The sequence below is a fragment of the Gouania willdenowi genome, chromosome 20 (assembly GCF_900634775.1).
Source record: "Gouania willdenowi chromosome 20, fGouWil2.1, whole genome shotgun sequence".
Classification (NCBI taxonomy): domain Eukaryota; kingdom Metazoa; phylum Chordata; class Actinopteri; order Blenniiformes; family Gobiesocidae; genus Gouania; species Gouania willdenowi.
The window spans coordinates 15,873,272-15,893,257 of NC_041063.1; the positions used below are offsets into that span (position 1 = coordinate 15,873,272).

The window sequence follows — 19,986 nt, forward strand, 5'->3', positions numbered from 1 at the left end:
TTCAGCAGGCAGTGAAACTCACCGAGTTGGACGTGATGCTGGTGGGCGGGGCTTCGCTTTAAATGTGCGTATGAAGCAAATGGGGACATTTTTTGATCCTGCGGACCCTGCTGTATGTTTTTTGCGGCAGATGCATCCGGTGCGACAGAAGACGCATTCGGTGTGAATGCAGCATTATAGTTTGAAATATGCACGTAGCCTGTAACCATGCACTCAAAAACAAAACTCAACCCCATTTATATACTGGAGCAGTATTGAAATAATTTATCAAAATACACATAAAAATTTTGATGAAGAACATACATGGACGGTCGAGTTTCTGATGAATGTGATGATGTGTGTGATTGTAGAAAGTCGACACATTATCAGTGTGTTTTACACCATTGTAAAGGTGCCATTAGAGACAGTGGTAAAGTTTATGTCTTGGAAACACAATGTTGTAAAGAATCTAGAGCATAACTTACCACCAAAACAAGAACCTGAAAAGATTTATCTCACACTCTGTGATCTATAACCTGAAAACTAGGATCAAAACACGTAAAGCTTATATTTGTAATTGTAAACTTTGAGCTGAAATAATGCATCTTACCAAATTCTTGCTAAATTGCAGAAATTAGGTTTTCTTAATTACATGAAATTATCTTGTTAGTATTTTAGCAGCAACACCGAAAAATACATTTTAATGGTCTCAAGAGACAAAAAACTAATACACTATTATATGTAGGACTGTGAAAGTATCACAAGCAAACACGGTGAGAAACACCTGAGGTGGCCCCTGCAGGATGGTTGAACACAAAATGCATTTAAGTGGTTGTGAATCCTCAGAAGTGCAGAAACGGTCCATTATATATAATAAACTATGATCATTTCCTCTAAAAGAGAAATATAATACATTCCAATTACCGTACCAGGTTCAGGGGTGTGCTTACTTTGCACAGTAATTATGACCATCCTTATTCATCCTACACAGCGTGCTACGTATCATCATCCTCTGTTCTATTTGTGGAGATTCTTGCACAGTCCTTATTATTCTAAACCCTCACATTATCTCGTTGAAACTTTCCACTGTGCTCAAAAACTCATAATCCCGCAACGTGCACGTGAGCACTACTTTCTCACATATTTGTCGATGCTCTGCTATCATGCCTTTGTATGAATGGGTGCAAGGTGATTTAGTTCGACATAAATATGCAAAAAAAACTTTCACTTCATAGCTATTGCTTTCAAAGCAATTATTACAGTCAGTGATTGTGAGGATTAGTATTTCCAATTCATAGCTTATGCACAGCAATTAAATATGTTTTTTGCTTCGATGTCTTCACGTTGAAATGAAAGCTAAATCAGATCAAAGATAATCAGGCCGCTATTCAAATGGGAGCTGAACATTTTTGAAGAATAGACGCAAACATATGCAGGTGTATTTAAAAATACAGCAGTTCAATCACATCATGGAAAAAAGGAACAGTTTGATCTTTTAATGAAATTCACTGATTTCCTTTTCTCTATCTTAAAGCAAAGCATCTCTCAGAATTGTCGAGGAGATATTCAGATGTTCAAGCTGTCAGCGCTCACTGTCAAATGAAATCAATTTCAAACTACACGATAAATAGTCTTTTTAAGCTATTTTCTTATCAAAAGTTTGAGCATACCTATCTACAGACAAAATAACGAGATCCTCTTGATCAGCCAGGTCCTTCACGGCATCCTTGAGTAGTCTCACTTTTTGTCCTCCACCGATAGAATGCCCCACATTGCCACCTTTCCATGCTTCTCCCATTCCCAACACCTGTGGGAAACAAGTTGGAGAAACTGTTAGACAAGGGTTCTTGAACTCATTTGAGTTCAGGAGCCAAATACGGAGCAGTTTGATCTCAAGTGTGCCAAGGATTTCAGGCGAGAAACCAAGCACTTTCAACATTAATGTGCATTATTTTGCACTTCCGCTTTTAAATGATATACAAAGTATGTACAAGACCAACAATCCTCAAGCAATAAGTGACAGATATCACTTACATTTCCTTCATTTTGTGACAATTTCTTATTTATTTTGGGTACATTTTGCAGAATACTTTAAGTAAAATTGCAGGATTTTGGAAAAATGTAGAGTTCTTTCAACAATTTGGGATTAAAAATGTCTGCCATTATGTGTTAGAAACATGGATAAACTTTGAACCATGCAAATATTGTAAAGTTCCTTTGAATTTGTGTATTTAGAGGGACCGAAATATCTACAACTGAATTAGTTGGTCGTTTACACAATGAGTTATATCTTCACATTCTCCTGCGGGCCACATTGGATGCTCTAAGGGGCAAGATTTGGCCCCCGAGCCTTGTTAGGTCTGCCTAACATGTGTTAGACAGACCTTCACAGCTTCTCTTATTGTGAGATATTGGGATTCTTTCCTGAAAGAAAACATCTACATATTCCCACAATTTTACAGGAAAACTGCAAAAGTAGATGGTTCACATTAGTAAAGGCAGATATAAATAAGTGTGTGGGCCCAACCATGATGACCTCATCTTGCAGGCGGAAAACTGCTGTGCGACCGGAAGGTTTTCAAAATAAAAGCAGTTCAAGTAACATAGGTTACACTTACCTTCACAGTGTAGTTGAAATACGCTGCAGACTGCATGAATCTGTTGAAGCCATCCGTTTTTTCTGTGGCGACTGTCAGGATGAGCAACTTATCTGAAAAAAAATCAATGGTAAATGTATCACAATGTTGTTAAATTATAGGATTGTAGGATCTTTTCTTGCAGACAAGAACAGAGACATTTTATCATTCTTCAGCTGAAGCCATTCCACAAAAGGATGTTGCTCTAAGCTTAAATATAAGTATCAAGATTCCTCACTTCATGAGCCATGTTCTTTTTTCAACCTCAAACCTATGTCAACACACACACTGGGGACTATTTGGTTTAGGATTCTAAACCTATGTCCAAAATTAGAAATGTCTACTGTAAATTTAATTGCTTTCAAAAACACAGGCACATTTCCAAAAGGCCTACTTCCTCTGTGGGTATACCAAAAAACTGCCACAAGCCTCGAGGACATATCCTGTCACCCTGAGTGCTGAAAAACTGAGGTTTCATGAAGGGATAACCAAGTGGTTTTCAAACTGGGGCGCCACGCCCAGTTGAGAGATATGGAGGTAATGCAGTAGGAATGCAAATGCATGGAAATATGCATGCCCCAAGTAGAAATATTCAAATGTACGCCATATTTTCCTTTATAGCAAGAATGAAGACATTTAACATCAAGGGTGTTGTCTGGTATTGTCAAACGCATTAAGAAACAAGAGCTCATAATTTGCTAGCTTTGTAAAATGTCTGAACAAAAATATTGAAAATTGATGTCTTATAAGTCGGATTTAAAACTAATTTAACTTTTTATGTTTCTCATAAGCTTTTTCTATTGAATAAAGCCCAGCATTCAGATTAAATAACCCTTGAAATAATTAATTGGACATTCTTAAGGATTGTGAATCAGAGCATATCTTATAGTGCTGGTTCTTACTTAAAGCAGAGACAATTGGCAACTGTCGTGCACTTTACTAATGCTTTCCATCATTGCGTATGCAAAGCATGAGTCCGCTGTGGGCGGAAAACAGCTGCAAACAATAAAAAAAAGAATCCGCAAATATCAAAAGACCATAAACACCAGAAGATTTACTGTTTGACTGCTATAGACATACAGAATTCCAAATTTACCAGCTTGGGATGTATTTGAACTTTGTTTCAACTCTGATGAAGTAAACTAAACTATGTCCAGATGATGATAAAAAGCCTAAGCTTTACTTTAAAGTTGATTTTTCTACCAGCAGCCTGTCAACTTTCTCCTCCTAATTCGATCGTGTCAGTGTGACTTAGTCATTTTCTCATCCCAGTTACTCTAGTCTGTAGTGCTGTATAGCCATTCCAGCTCTCAAATGTTTTGTAACAGTTTGAAAATAATAAATAAACCTGTATTTTTGCAGAACATTAATCATTTATACAATATGTTAAACAAAATTCTGAAAGATTGAGATAAATGTGTTTGTAAGTAAAGACTTTCCATTGAGACATGCAGGGCATCTCTTCAAAGTTGTAAGTGCTCCCTCTCTTGTTTTTGGCCTGAAGAAAGCAGATATTACTGCCAAAAAATCATGTTTCTCTCATCTCGTAAATAGATTTACCTTCTGTTTTTATGAAACATGTGATTATAAAGAATACAGAAGTTTCTATACTTAAGTCTGCAGTCCAGGTCCATCAAACAGATGGTCTTTCACTGTAGTGCAGAGTTATGGCTTAAATATAATAATAGTACACACATTTACACAACATCTCCCACTGCTCTAAGTGATAGACAAGTTGTTCACATATAAAAAAAAAATGTAGTTTGTTTTTCTGAAAAAGCTGATGGAAACGTTTTGTATCTTAACATTTTAAGGCCTTCCTTAGAAACGTTCCACTTGCATTGTGTCATGATTGCTGTTGACATGTTTACTCTTTCTTTTCACCAGTTTATCATTCTACTGGTTGTTAACAGGACCAACTGGGACTATTTACCTGTGATCCTTAACAAGAGTAATTTCAACAAAAACTAAGGTTCTTGAGGGGACCAGGCCTGTCGGTAAGAAACATGCTTTCAACAACTTTGCCTTGAGAACCTCTCCTTGACCTTCTGAAACCACACAGTTTAGTCCTGTCATAAACAACAGTAGGCAGGCCACATGAATGAACGCTTGCCAACAAGCTACAGACTCACATGATACAATCCATTTTCGATTTACTGTAAATAAGCTGGTTGAACATTTACACTTTCACTTGCTGCATTACAAGTTTAATTATATTCATTGGATGAGATGTTTTGTGACTTTTCCCAAAGGCAGTCCGTACTGGAAAGTAAATCTTCACAATTTACAGTCTCTTTCTGTGAACTACAATTACAAACTTGGGTAGGGGTGTGTCCAAAGACAACAATACGACCCAAAGGGGAAATTTACTGTCTTCGAACTCAATGCTAAGGCAACAGCCAAAGCGATTCATCTATATTTTTAAGTGTTAGTGCACTGGATTTTCAGGTCAGGTTGGACCACGAAAGAATAAGAGGGGATCCCCACTTTATGGAAAAACTTTTAGCATTGGCTTATAAAAATGTATAGAGCCACCAACACAACACATATTTTCCTCCCCGTGTGAGTAGTTACATCAGTCTTCAGCTTCTCGAAATAAAAAAATACAAAGCTATTTTATTAAATATGTATTTATTTTGTCTATACACTACATTATGTGTGTTGTTTTCCTTTGGATGAATCTGTGAAATGAAAGACCTGCTTACAGCTTGACTCAGATACCTCTTGGCCATCTTTGAAATCATAGGATACTGATACATCACTTGATTCTTTCAAATGCTAGTTTTTAATCTGGATGAGTGAATCTCACGCTCAGTAACTGGATCCAGAGAATAAGCTGCCGCCATCACCACCTTCACCTGCTCCGTTCCTATCAGGGCAGCATGCGTGACTTTTACTTTTGTTCCGCGAGGAGCGGACGTCTTCCTGTCGTTTACTTATTATGAAAATCAAATCGATTTTCAACAATTATTAATCTACGGTGGCCATAAAAGCTCACAACACAACACAGAATGATGAACGCCACAACGCAATACAAAACGAAAGCGCACACAAATACAAACCCCACAACACAAAAGCAGTCAGGTAAAAATCCACGAAGAAGAGTGACGGAAAGGATCAGGCCCGTGAAAGAATCGGGCACTGACACCAATGTTGACGTCACTCTTCTTTGTGGATTGTTTTTATGTACCAATGTAAACATCACTCTTCTTCATGGATTTCTTTATGTACCTCCGTTATCAGCACTCTTCAAAGATTTTTACTGAACTGCTGTTGTGTTGTGGGGTTTGTATTTGTGTGCGATTGACGTTCGTCATTCTGTGTTTCGCTGTGAGCTTTCAGGGCGTGCTGTGTTGTGAGGTTCTTCGTTTTGTGTTCTTTTACGGCCACCGTGGTAATCCAATCGTCACGTATCCAATCGCGATGAATCTAATAATCGATGCATTGGCACACTTCTACTAGTCTGTGAAATGTTGAATTAGAAGGTAGGACTGTTAAACAGAACACATCTGTCTTTGGCACATTTTGTCAAGTGATATACACTAACTTCCTTTTTTAAGCCTTTCACAGCAAGAGCCCGTGATTAGGTTTTACACTTGTAATCAACAGATTACTTTATGCAACACATCTTTTTTCCAGTTCACGAAGTGAGAAGAACTATTTCTCGGTTTAAGAAATCACCCTCAGATTCTAACCAAGTATGATACGAGTACCAACCCAAAAATTAGCAACAGATTTAAAGGTGAAGGTTTAATACTGCTGCAAGTTCTAAGGAAGAGTGTGTAGTCAAAGTGAATGCAGCATGTTCTCTAGTCAGTACAGTATGAACAGTTTACAGATGGAAAGGAATGCTCCACCTACAGCACCACATAGAGAAGCAAAGAGGACTTTCCTTTGTACCATGCTGCCCAGCCGTCTAGGTAAACTTTCACACCCCGGTGAGCAGAAGCTTTGACTCCTGGCCAGGATAGAGCTCAAGTAAGCATTTCTTGTAGAAAGGAAGGAGGTATCATGGGAAAATACCTCAGCCACAACCTCAGCCTTGAGCAGTGGGGTGAAAGGATTTTCTCTGACAGCTCTTGTGAGCAAACAAAAAATCGGAATTGTATCATTGAAACAACAATAAGCAAAGAGTTAATACATTAATGATCTGTAACTATTAGGGAGAGAAACGTTTATATATCAGCTAGTGAAACCAATCATTGAATCAAAAGTGTGTCCTACTGTTTCTTTAAAAAGCTCCATCTTCCTGAAAAAGCCCTGTCTGCATCGTGTTAAACAACTTCCACTTACTGTAAGTCATGAAAAGGAACAACTTCAGTGTTAACTGGGAAACAGCAGGGATTAAGTTTATTTGGCATCCATTATTTTAGATATTTACAAAATCAAGTTGTATTAAAAAAAAAAAAACTTCCAACCTTCCCTTTACACATATACTTGTTAAATATTTAATCTACATTCATGGGTGGTAAAAGCCAGTTGTCTGCCAAAGTTTGAAAGATTAAACAAGAAATGTTTCGGAAAACAAAATTTGTTTGACTAACAGAATCAAAAACCACAATTGGAGACACACTTTTGCCACCAAAGGAAGTAGTAACAATGGAAGCAGCTGGAAAAAATAAAGGCATATAAAAGCACTGCTTGAAAATGATAATCTTGTGAAGTTCATGAGCTACTTTTCCTTGATTGCGGAAAATGTACTGAAAATGCGGAATTTGCTTTCTGCCTTAATATGACATGGAAATGCCTCACAAGAATTTATGGAACAATATCACACATTTACACGCTTTATTTCCCCAGAAAACAGGTGACTGAATGTCTAGCAAGTGTACTAAATGAACCAATATGTAAAATATTGCTCATAATCTTGTTCTGCTTGGTATTTTGTGCAAAATGAAATGGAAAAATCTACATGACACAGACTAAACCCCCATCTACATGTTTTTCCCATTAAATGGTGACTAATTGTCCAGGGGTGTAGCTAGCAAACATTCTTGTGATGTAATCTTGCATAGTTTAGCATAACTCTCCTGGCTTCTGTAAGTCACCTGAAGCATACATCTATATTCAAGGGATCCTTTACAGTTTTTAGTTACAAATCTGGCCTAAAATCTTTGAAATGTACCATTAGAAGATAGGGGGATAAAGAGGATAAAAAGAGTTGTGACCCAAAAAAAATATGTGACTGCAAGGGGCAAAAGTTCCAACTCATAGATTCGTAGTGGACATTGAAGCAGAGAAGAATAGCTCTCCTAAGGGACTTTTACTTCCCCTTATACAGTGCTTGGCTGACACTGAAGTGGCTGAAGTTAGAGTAAATCATGAACAGTCGACGCACAAACCCTGAGGATAGAAGGACTCCCACATCCCACCCAAAAGGATAATAATTCATTTTGTTAGGCATATATCTTCTCATAGGTACATTTCAAAGGTTTTAGACCAAATTTGTAGAAACAGTGGGGGATCCCTTATAGAACAGTACTTGACTCTATTAACAACAATTAGTACAATTTTGGGAAATTAGCCAGTAAATTCATCTGAAAGACGGTAAAACAGAAAGAAAATGGAAAAAAGTGAACTGATGCGGAAATGGTATATTCTGAAAAAGAATTGGGGGGAATTTTGAAACGGAAAATCGGAGCTCCTGTTGGTCACAGACAGTAGTACATACTATGTGACTAGGGAAATACTTCTTATTGTCGAGATCCAATTTCGAAAAAGCGGATTTTTGGGTCTCCGAGAATTCATCCGCCACCCCCCCCCCCCCCCACCCCCTTAGTTTGGTCGAATCAGTAAAGTATAAAATACATGACACACATAGTCATTCATTTCCTCTATTTTTAGATTTTGGGTTAATTTATTTGAGAATAGAGAATTATTCTATGCATTCATCTCTCAGCATTCCCCTCAACATGGAAACAACTTAGCCACTGGGGTTTTCCAGAAAAACTATTTAATGTGTTAGTTTTTACACAGAGATACTAGCCTACTTTTGATACCTCTATGAACAAAGGCTCAGTTATGTTTATTTTCACCCTTGGTGCCCTCTAGGTGAGTGCTACATGTGTTAGCAATTAGCCTTTCACTCCAAATTTGAGGGGCGTGTAAAAGGGCGACAACTCATCGGCTCAATGACTCTTTTGTTGAACTTTCAACTAATTAAGGCGGTCTCATGACATTTCCAAGGCGTTATAATTGATAAAACATTCCCCTTCCTTTACAGCAGAGCCATATAGTGCATCTACACAAAAACAGCTGTGTTTTCAATTGCACATGTCAAACCACAAGGATTGCAGGCTCTGTATGTAGAATGATGTCACCGGTTTCGGGAATAATGTTGGAATTAGTTGCATAACCTTGTGTATCAGGAATATTGCTCTCTTTTTTAACCCTTGTTTATCCTCCACATGTCGTTACTTTCAACCAGTTCTACCATTGTGGCCAGTCTGTTGCCACCGTCTGATTCTAATTTAAAGCTTTAAACTTTCCACTTGTGTGAAGAACACACAACTTGTTTAATTAAATCTAATTCAAGAGGAGATTAACCCCATAAAATGAACAGTTTTCTAACAACTATAATTATCCAATCTTTACAGAATGACTAAAGAGTGGAAAGATTCTTTACAAAATGAGCGATTTTATTTCGTTTTTTAGCTGAAAATGGAACATGAGCCAATACGGTAATTTAAAACACAGCCACTTGCTGTTATCTTCAAACAATGTTAGTTTTCCTACCTGGAACGTGAACTGAAAAGGCTCTTTAAAGTCTAGCACTGAGTGTTCTTTTCAGCTACCTGATTTAGTTAACTTGCTTCAATGCTTACTAAATATAAACTAATTAAAGATAACATCACACTTTGGGATTTTTCTATTTCATTCTTTGTTTTCCTCATGTATCAATTATATAAACATAAGTTTCAAATGGTACCCTGGAAGCTGCATTTTGAAGTTTTCTTTTTCACTACAAGTTTCTTATAGTCATCTATCTACTCTTTATGCAGCTCTGGACTCAAGGAATTTGAATTCATAATTACCCAAATAATGGACGATAACCTACTTTAGTAGGGCTCCGATTTTCTATTTCAAAATTCCCCCTAAAATCAACCTAAGTTACATTGTGAGTGCTTAAAACATGTCCATTAGCTATACTGTCAGACCCTCAGTCTATGCGATATTGTCCAAACATATTATTTGTGAAACTTTTAAGGTAATAACCGCCAACAGGTGAATTCCACCCATGTTTTGCACAAAATCCCTCTTAGCTGTGTGATTGGAGTTGTAATGCTTAAGCTGTGTCACCAGGTAAAATCATTACCAGTTAAGCTAATACACCATCAGCTAAACCCTTTTCTTTGTACCAGTGCCTTTTCAGATTTCAATGCTGTCATAATAATGTGAACCACATACAGTATTATAAGCACACTTCAGATGAAGCTCTGCATGCATTTTCAGGCACAGGATAACTTGATCACTTAGTCGAATCGTAACATTTAGCGAAGGATTTTTAATGGGATTATAGGCGGAAATTGACATTTATCTTATTTTAACACTTTCTAGACATTCAGTCATTTCTGTGTCAATGTGGGGCCTGGGACAGTTTGCTTTTTTCCATTTCAGAATGTGATTTCTGTTTCTTCCATCCATTTTCTGCAATCACAAAAAATCCAAAGCCCTACTTTAGCAACACCTGCCAAGACAGGGTGATATACCATTTTCATAAGGTATTTCATGTTGTGGATGTATGTGACCTGGTTTGGCATCTTTTCTACATTTACCATCATGAGTATTTGGAAACAAGTTCCAACAAAAACTACTTTGAACTCAATTTTCAGTTCTTGTAACGTGAGCAAAGCTGTTCCATTCTCATGTAAATGCCATCATTTAGAATGAAATACTGGAATATTTGTCCATTTGCCAAATGCCATCTGCTTCTTGTGCCGCTGAAAGACTTTGCAGTATGGGAAGATGACATTGTGCTCTACAGTTGGCAAAACCTAAAAAAACAAGATACATGAAAGACAACAAAGACACATATTTGGCAGAAACGAAGGCAGAAAACCAACCAACCTGACAATGTTCTATGGCATGATTACTACCTTTGTGTGCCAATGAGGTTAGCTAGTTTGTTAGACTGGAATTACAGGCAGTATAATGTAATATTCACGTTATGGGCAAAGTTAGGTGGAGTTTCCTTTTCTCTTCCTTTTCAAGGATGTCTGGGAAAAGTCTGTACCAGAGGTCTTTAGTGCATCAGACCACTGCATCATGGGTAGTGGCATTCCTTCTACCCAAGCTTCCTTCACTATAATTGATGTTCTAGTAGTCGTGAATATTTTATACATATAAATCATAATTTTCCTGTAAAATTTAGATGATGATAAGTAGAAGTGTGACAATATCTCGATAAGGCGATATATCACGATATTTTTTCGCACGATCAATTATTGATATGCTCGTGCTAAGTATCATTTTTTTTTAATTTTGAATTTTTTTTTTCATTTTCATTTTTTTTTTTAAACCTTTTCTGCTTTTTCACTAAAATGTGCAGGTACGTCTTCGCAGAAATGTTGTCACTGTTTGTTGAAGGAACCAATATATTGTTTACTGGAATACTGCACTATACTGGTGTCACTGGTAAGAAAGACCCTATTTTCTGTTTACAGAAAGCACTATTGGAGATACTTATTCATTTACATTGGTATGTTGACACTTATTTACAGAAATGTTGCACTAAAATAGTGTCACTGTTCATAGGACACTTTTTTAATTTATTGTCTTTCAGAGATATGAAATAAAAATTTAATTTTTTCACTTAATCTTTTTTTTCTTGTTATATCATAGATTATCGTAGATTGATTTCTCACCAATATATCAATAATCGCAGTATCGTTATTGTGAGCTTTGTATCACGTATCGTGAGGTACCCAGAGGTTCCCACCCCTAATGATAAGGTGAAAGGTTGTCTTTCTAAACACTGTTGCTGTCAGAGTGGTTTTTCAATCAGATATCTGTACTTTTCTGCAATGAAAATACATTTAAAATACTTTAAAATGACTAAAATAATACAATCAAACTATTGATTTATTTAAAACAGGGTGGTAAATGCCATGAGCTGCCTGGTATATCTGAAACTCACTCAGTTGGATAAGAATTTGTGAAAGGCTCCTTTCAGATGGCTGAGCCGTGCTTTAATAGGGTCAGATGAAGGTGGGGGTCCACACGGCCCAGTTTTTGTAACTTTCCAAAATTGACCTTCCAACAAGCGCACTGTTCATAATGACGGCCCAGGTGCACATTGGAGGGAAATGTGCTCCATACATTCCTATTTGGAGTCCATGTTTGCATCTGTTATATAACTGGGACCACTGTGCTCTCGGAGAAGTAAAAAAACAAAAAAAATGAATGAAGAAATGACAAAAGAAGTACACGCAACTTATTGTTTGCAAAATCTCGCGTGATTTCAATGTAAAGCAGCACACGTTGAAAGCTGCGAAATGACCCTGAATGCTTCACCTCCAGTAGAACTCAATGGACTAAAGGGGGCGATTGGAGTCATCAATGATGTCATTTCAACATGGCAGGGGACAGACTCTCAAATGGTAAACTAGTCCCATTTTTAAAAGTTAATGAAACAAATATGGTGCAAAATGATGCGTTTTGATAGGCATATATTTCTAATGAGGACATTTCAAAGGTTTTAGGCCACAATATGTAAAAACAGTGGAGGATCCCTTTAAACACCAGGAGAAGGACCTTAGGGGAAGACTTGACCTGGTTCTGACCTCCCACTGAGGCATCCAGGGTCAACCTACATTGCTTGCAGGCATAATGCAACGTCAAAAGCACCGTTAAACACAAAAATGTCAAAATGGTTTATATTCACCTCTGTTAGCATAGCATGTTTGTATGAGTCTGTATTATTGAACCTGTTGACCTGAGTTTATGGGACTCTTATGATGCTACTGGTTTCTGTCCTGCTGGAGTATGAACAGAACCATTACTAACATTATGGTAACATTTTACATTCCCTCTTTGGTTTGTATCCCACACTTACTAAACAGCATATTTTAAATATGTCAGTGTGTTTTATCTGAAATAAACTTTATTTATGCAGTATTGCTACCTTATGTCTTGTTATTACGACAAAGCAGATCAATTCAACCCAAATGCTTTTCATATTTTTCTGATAAAATCACAGTTAACTCAACTAAAGCTGCAACAAGAAAACGTCTTTAAACGGAGACAAATTAAGCACAATCTGATTACCTTTGAAGAAGGCATTTTAGTGTGCTTTAGCATGTTTATATGTCAGTTATTTCAAGTGTTGGTAACTTTATTTCGGGGATGAATACAGACCGCACTTGTGCAATAATGTTGCATCAGAGTTTCTCAGTGATATGGTTCAATCTAAAGTGTTTGAAGGATTTTACAAGCCAGAGTTATCACCCTTGTAAAGATTAAATGTGGCTACCGTAAAAGAAGACACTCACTGACAATGTAGTGAACTTGTGAGTATCATCTCCAACAAAAAAATCACAACAGTGGCACAAAATACGTGTATTTTTCTGCAGTTTTTACAAGATGCTGTGCCACACTGGAAAAAGAGTTGTGTGGTGATTTGAAAGCATATTTCTGAGCTGTTTAGCGTCAGCAACACGTTAACAGGAATAGTTTGTGTGGTTCCATTGAGTCCCTATGGTGTGAGAAGCTGCAAAGAGCAGGTTGTGTGTAGGTTTATCCCCTCCAGCCCTCAATTATAGAAGCTTTACAAGCCTTTCACTGTCTCTCACTCACATAATTGTTTGCTTTAAAAATCAAATACTTTCTTATCACGAGTAACGACTGTGTGGTTCAGCATTAAAGTGCAAGGTAAAGGAAAAAAGTAGACAAGAGCTTTAAAGAATCCACTTGGTGGGTTTATTTCTCGCACTGAAACTATACAGCCTGATGTGTATGGGGCGTCGATTGTAAAGTTGCGCACGCTAAAATAAACAGCAACATTTAGCAACAACCACGTTTAAAAAAAAAAAAATTAAAAATTATGTGAATTTTGTTAACGTTACTTTTGGCCAGATTTACAGCAATATTTGTGAAAGTTGTGATATTTTTTCTCGTAAAAATGTCAATGTTAAATCTAAATGTTAAATATTAGGGGTGTCCCAATCCGATATTGATATCGGATATAGACAGTAAAACGAATATCGTATTTTATCGGACTGCATCTAAAATCTCTGATATAAGCTTTCCGATAAGTTTTTGTTGTTTTTGTCCGCGCCCTCCGTTGTTCCCACCATATACTGACAGTGAAAAATAACTGAAGTGAACATAAATTGTTGACTATTGTTCTCTGTTTGAGGAACATCACGAGATCAAGCCTTTTCTAACATATGATTCGTGCTGATATCGCTTTGGATCGATATCAGTATCAACCAATACTCAAGGTGGCAATATCGGCATCGTATCGGAAGTGAAAAAGTTGTATCGGGACATCGCTATCAGATATGAAATATTAATATAAATGTTAAATCTAATTGCTAAATTGAAATCTAAATGTTAAATTGAAATCTAAATGTTAAATCCAAATCTAAATGTTAAATGCTGAATCTAAACAGTGAATTTGCATGTTAGCTAATAAATTGGTATCACCTGTTACATTTATATTTAACATTTAGGTTCAACATTCACATTTATATTTAACATTTAAGATTTACATTTAACATTTAGGTTTAACATTCACATTTATATTTAACATTTAAGATTTACATTTGACATTTAGCATTTGGGTTTAGATTTAACATTTGGATTTAGATTTAAGATTTGGATTTAGATTTAACATTTGGATTTAGATTTAACATTTATGTTTAATTGTAACATTTAGATTTAACATTGACATTATATTTTTATGTGGGAAAAAAACCACATGCGTTTTTCTTAAATGTGGTTTGTTGCTAAATGTTGCAAAAAGTCGCTGTTTATTTTAAGTAAGTAAGTAAATAAATTGTATTTATATAGCGTTTTTCACATATGAAATCACTGTACTAACAAAGTTGAATCTATACACAACAGCAACATCCCAAAAGGATAATAAAACACGATCATTTAAAACAACAGGAGGTAAAAGCAATTTAACCAAAAGCCTTTCTGAAAAGCGTAATTTAGAAGAAAAAAAAATCTTAAATGCGCAACATTACAATTGATGCCCCATATGACTTCTATTGAATAAAATATGGAAGTTGAACGCATAAAGATTTTTTTTTTTAAAAAAAACAACATTGTCAGAAACCGCAGACAGTGACAGACTAGAATGACGTGAACTTTGGTTAAGTTACTTGCCTAAACACGTGGTATGACAGCTCAGACTCCAGTGATGAACTGTTTAATAGTTTAATTCTAGCAGGAAATGTGGACAATGAGGGAGAAAACGTCATCTTACCTTTAGGAATGGGAGCAGGAGCTGGAGAGGCTTCAGCAGAGTAGACAGAGTTTACAAGCTTTACAAAGAATGAAAACACTAAACAAAAAGTCCAGTAGTCCATTGTTGCTGGTGCAGCAGTAAATGAATAAAGCTGAATAAATACTGTACTGATGAAGACCGGAGGTCCTCGTGCTGCTCTCGCGATAATCAAACAATTACGTGACAAAAGTCAGATAAGCGGTCGGTGCCTCCTTAAATATCGTCAGTTAGCTACAGACAGGGCTTGTGTAAACTCGGTGATTTAATGAAATCAGAGAGCAGTGGGCGTGGCTTGCTAATTGCACTAGCAGCATCAGTAAACCATAGGTTTATCCTTTAAATCCTCTGAGGAAAAGAGGAAGATGGAGGCGTTCAGGGACGTCCGCCGTGAAAGTGTGAGTGAGTGAGCACAGCTGTATTTAGACCCCTCCACCCCCAGGTTTTAGGATTAAATACCCCTCCTCTAGAGTCTGGTCTAGTACTGGTCCCCTCCTCCCAGGCTGGACAGAACCTACACAACGGCTCCGTTGTAGCAGGAATAAAAATAAAGAATATTTATATATAACGGTTTTTTTTACAAAAACAAAATACAGAACATTAGTTTTTTTTTTGTTTGTTTTCTACTTATATTTTAAGTCTATTCATACGCAGCGCCCCTCATTGACCAGTTTAGGTGACGTAATAGGTGCACCACGTGACTTAAAGTTCCGTCACTTTTATTTTAGCTCATATTTATGTTTAGCTACCCCGCTAACCCCTTTATTTTAGCCCTGACCCTAAACCTAACCCAGGAAATACCCCAAAATGTTTATTTCTTTTCGTATATGTATTTTCAAAGGTGGAATTTGTCGTGTTAAATATGTTTTAATGAAAGAATGTATGACAAAAGTACGATTCGAACCCAGGGCAGTGGAAGGAAGAATTATTGAAAGGTCCGGAAAACGTATCAATATAGACACTTCCTATATATTAACTATTTCAAGGAAATTCCAGTGTGTACTCAGAAACATTGAGCAATGTATTTTATTTCATTTCATTTATTTATTCATTTATTTTATTTTATTTATTCATTTATTTTATTTTATTTTATTTTATTTATTTATTCATTTATTTATTTATGTATTCATTTTATTTACTTTTATTTAGAATCTTGGACAAGGGGCCTTGTATTGTTTGATAAAAATGTTTCAGAAAGTAATCAGTCAAAACAAAATATATTTGGAAATACTACTTAACACAATAGGTAAAGGTAAAGGTGAGACAATACATCTTGTGACAAGATATCAAAATGTCACAAGATGTGGTGGGTCGGTTTTAGGGTTTTTTTTTTTTTTTTTTAATGCAATATCTACTGCACACCTTACGGAGCCCCAGACATGACATGGTTAAAAATAATAATAATAATTAGTGACCACAAATATATTTTTTCCTTCACCATGTCATGTCCAGGGCTCCGTACGCACCAGATTGTTATTGTTTGTTTGTTTTATTGTGATTTTTTCACATATTGAGTTGAAAAGGTTATACCCAGAGTAAGGTTGTAAGTATGTCCAGAGGTAAAATCAAATAAAAGCTCATTTTTCTTTCCAACTAATTTTCTATCTTTTTGTGTTCCAAAAATATTGTATCATTATCGTCTGTTGCATCGTATCATGAACTTATTGTATCTATGTGTTCAGGGTCAAATTAAAAGTGAGTAACATTAACAAGCATTACTTTTCAATACAGCTTCTGGTAACACTTTATTTGAAGTTTTATACCTAAGGCTGACATCACGCTGTCATTATCTGTCAATATTAGCATGAATAAGGTGTCATGAAGGCTGTTATTAAGCTGTCATTAAGTGTTGTTCACTAAATTATCACATCTTTGGAGCTATTTTGTGGGTTAGGTGGAGGGATCTAGTGGGGTTAGGGTAACAAAGGGTTAGGTTAACGAACCACCGTTATTGACAGCCTTCATGACACCTTACTCATGCGAATGAATAATGTGTCATGTCATAATAATGACAGCGTAATGCCAGCCTTTATACTGTATATAAAACTTAAAATAAAGAGTCACTAAAATAATTGTTCTGGGTTGCCAACCAATAATATAAATAAATAAATATAAACAAAATTATATTTTGCAAAACCAGGACACTTATATTATGAATCAAAAAACATATTTGAGAAATATTTGGGTCCTAAAATGGAAGCATTTGGCTTTAATTTAATTTATTATTATTAGTATTATTATTATTATTATTATTATTATTATTATTATTGTTATTGTTATTGTTATTTTAAGTACTAAGTAATATATGGTGGGATGCCCAATGTGCAGTTTAATAGTTAACTTGGTGTTGTCGTTTAGAAATGCCAATGACATTTCCGTGCCAACTTTTCTGACCAATTAAAGCAAATGGGCTTGCCCCCAAATTCCTAAATCTATGTCAGAAATAAACCACAAAGTTACTACACGTTTATTAACACCAGCCCTTTGTCAAACACTGTGTAGGAATATGTCGTGAGGAGGTTTAAAACATGGACTGAGAATACAAGGAAAAGATACAAATGTTTTCCAGAGTGTGTCTATATCATGTTTCATGGCGAGAACAAAATCCAAGAAATCACAGGAGTGGATATGGAAAAACTGGAAGTCTTTGAATGCCTCGCCAAGAGTTGAGAGCTCAAGCCAGCAGTTGTCTAGAAATGACACCAATGTTTACCTACCTGTCCGACGGATAGGATTTAATCCACGATTATTTGAATGCTTCAACAGTATTTAGACGTGAGGCTAATATTTTGGATAAAATAAATCCAATCAACTCTAGATAAAAAATCTGACACAAGAAAATGTGCAAAAGATCATTTTAAGCACCTGAAAACCTTCTAATTACACTGTAGGGCTGTTTAGTTACCTTATACAAGTCAAAACAGCAGATGACTGTTCACTGTCCACCTATTATAAGGAGTGAAAATTAAAACTCGAGTTAACATTAATACATTAACTTTATTCTAACAGCAGAAAACTCAACAAGCAAACTTTCTTGTTGTTTAGACCATCCTACAAGTGGAGGAATATTGCCTCAATCTAAATCAAAGTTATTCCCTTCAGCGCAAAACGAAAATAAAGCAATTTTTTAAATGTTGAAATTAGCCATTTTAAAATACATATTGTATTTTCTTTTCTCGTGAGAGTCTGACGTATTTTAGTCCTAGTTTTAGTGATTTGTGTTTACATTTTGTCCTTATCAAGTCAGCTAAAATGAAAAACAACAATACAATTCAACAAGGTTACCACTGTTTTACTCTCTTTAATTCCTAGAATCCAGTGCTTAAAGAGTAACTAAACCCAAAAACCACTAATGTATTTGGCTATTAAGTAGTGCTGTTGATTGATTCTGGTCCAACTCTCAACATTTTAGTCCAAGTATTATAGTTTTGCATATTTTCTTGTATAATATCAGAGTGACTGCCCTCTATTGGTTGAATCCCTGCTATTACAATTTCATTTTGCTTCTTTTTTATTTGAAAAATACACATTTACAACGCAGATACAAAAAGGGGACAAGCAAGCAAAAATTATACATACATAATTGAAAAACAAAAAAAAAATAAATAGAAAGAGGTAAATTTTTATAGCTCTTAAAAATATACTTTAAATTCACACAGGAAGCTTACAAAAAAGGGAGAAGATATGCTGAATTTTGCTATTGGCTGAGATTGAGGTTCTGTGACATCATTGGACCATTATGCATCACTCTTAGCTCCGCCCCTCCTATAAGAATTATCACCTGTGGACCCTGCAATCTATGGTGAGAAGGGTGGACTTTGAGAACTGTGAATAGATAGGTATATTAGTAATAAGTAGCTAGTTAGCATAGCATAGATTGTTCTTTGGAGATTTTAGAGAAGGGTCTGGCTGCAGCCGCGACAAACAAAGCACCGTACACACCACGCCCCCTACAAAATACGCGCCTTTCCACTAACCTCCCACCTCTACTGTTCTGGCAAATTTGGAACTTTGCAATCCTTACCTTTGTTTTTTACTAACCCTAACCCTGACCTTAACCCTAACCGCTACCGCCTCCTGGCTAGATTTGAGGTTACATTGAAAAAGTGCTTCACCAGCCACCATCGCACATTGCCTGGCACATGTGGGCGCTTTTTTAACGGCTCAGCGCATTGAAAAATTGCTTGCGTGGGCGTGGTTTGTAGGGGGCGTCGCTTGTACTGTACCCGAGGCTGCAGCTGGATATACTTGGAATTTTATAGTATAGACTGCGCGTGTCTTAACTGCTCCAGGAGCCCTGCCCATAATCAAGTCATCTCTTTTTAAATTTCCCCCTAGAGGCAGGTCAGGAGAAAACAGGGTGTTTAGTTACTCTTTTATTGTGTGTGAGGGAGCATCTGATCACTGCCATATTTGTTTAGTTTGGTTTATAACAAATGGCGTTCAATATGGAGAAGAGACAACATAAATAATGGAGGAGGTAGAGATGACGTGTGGTTTATTGACGTTGTAAATTCTAATACATGGCATCAGTGAGTATCTCCTCGTGTTTCTCTTAACGGTACAATCTCATGCACTATAAAACTTCAAAAAGAACCAACAAGTGACAAGCAACCCAAGCGCTAAAGTGCTTTTTCCGCCTCAATACATAAATATTATGATCCGAAACTCACCCAAAACACTCCTTAATTGTCGAGTTATCAGGCCACTGATAGATCTAGAAGAAAATTGTGAACACATGCCACAAAAACCCTCCTTCCTTATTACTTGACAATGACTTTTACATTTTTCCTAAATGTGAGTCATTATACGACTAACTCAAATGACTATTTGCTTTATGAAGTGTTTGCAGATGTGTGCGTTAAGGGAAAAAAGCACAACTTGTCTGTCCTTTAAACGCCAAGATCTTCAGCCAAATAA

The 19,986-nt window shown here is 36.3% G+C and overlaps 1 protein-coding gene across 2 annotated transcripts in view; it reads right to left on the reverse strand.

The window, feature by feature from the left end:
* plod2 (procollagen-lysine, 2-oxoglutarate 5-dioxygenase 2) overlaps window positions 1–15,472 on the reverse strand; it is a 36,012-nt gene extending 20,540 nt beyond the window's left edge. For both annotated transcript variants that reach the window (XM_028434658.1, XM_028434657.1), the window contains exons 1-3: window positions 15,049–15,472; window positions 2,598–2,689; window positions 1,650–1,786 (exon numbers count right to left, since the gene is read on the reverse strand). In XM_028434658.1, the coding sequence (XP_028290459.1) occupies window positions 1,650–1,786; window positions 2,598–2,689; window positions 15,049–15,151 (332 nt within the window). In that variant the 5' untranslated portion in view covers window positions 15,152–15,472. The remainder of the gene's footprint in view (window positions 1–1,649; window positions 1,787–2,597; window positions 2,690–15,048) is intronic.
* Window positions 15,473–19,986: the final 4,514 nt, after the last annotated feature.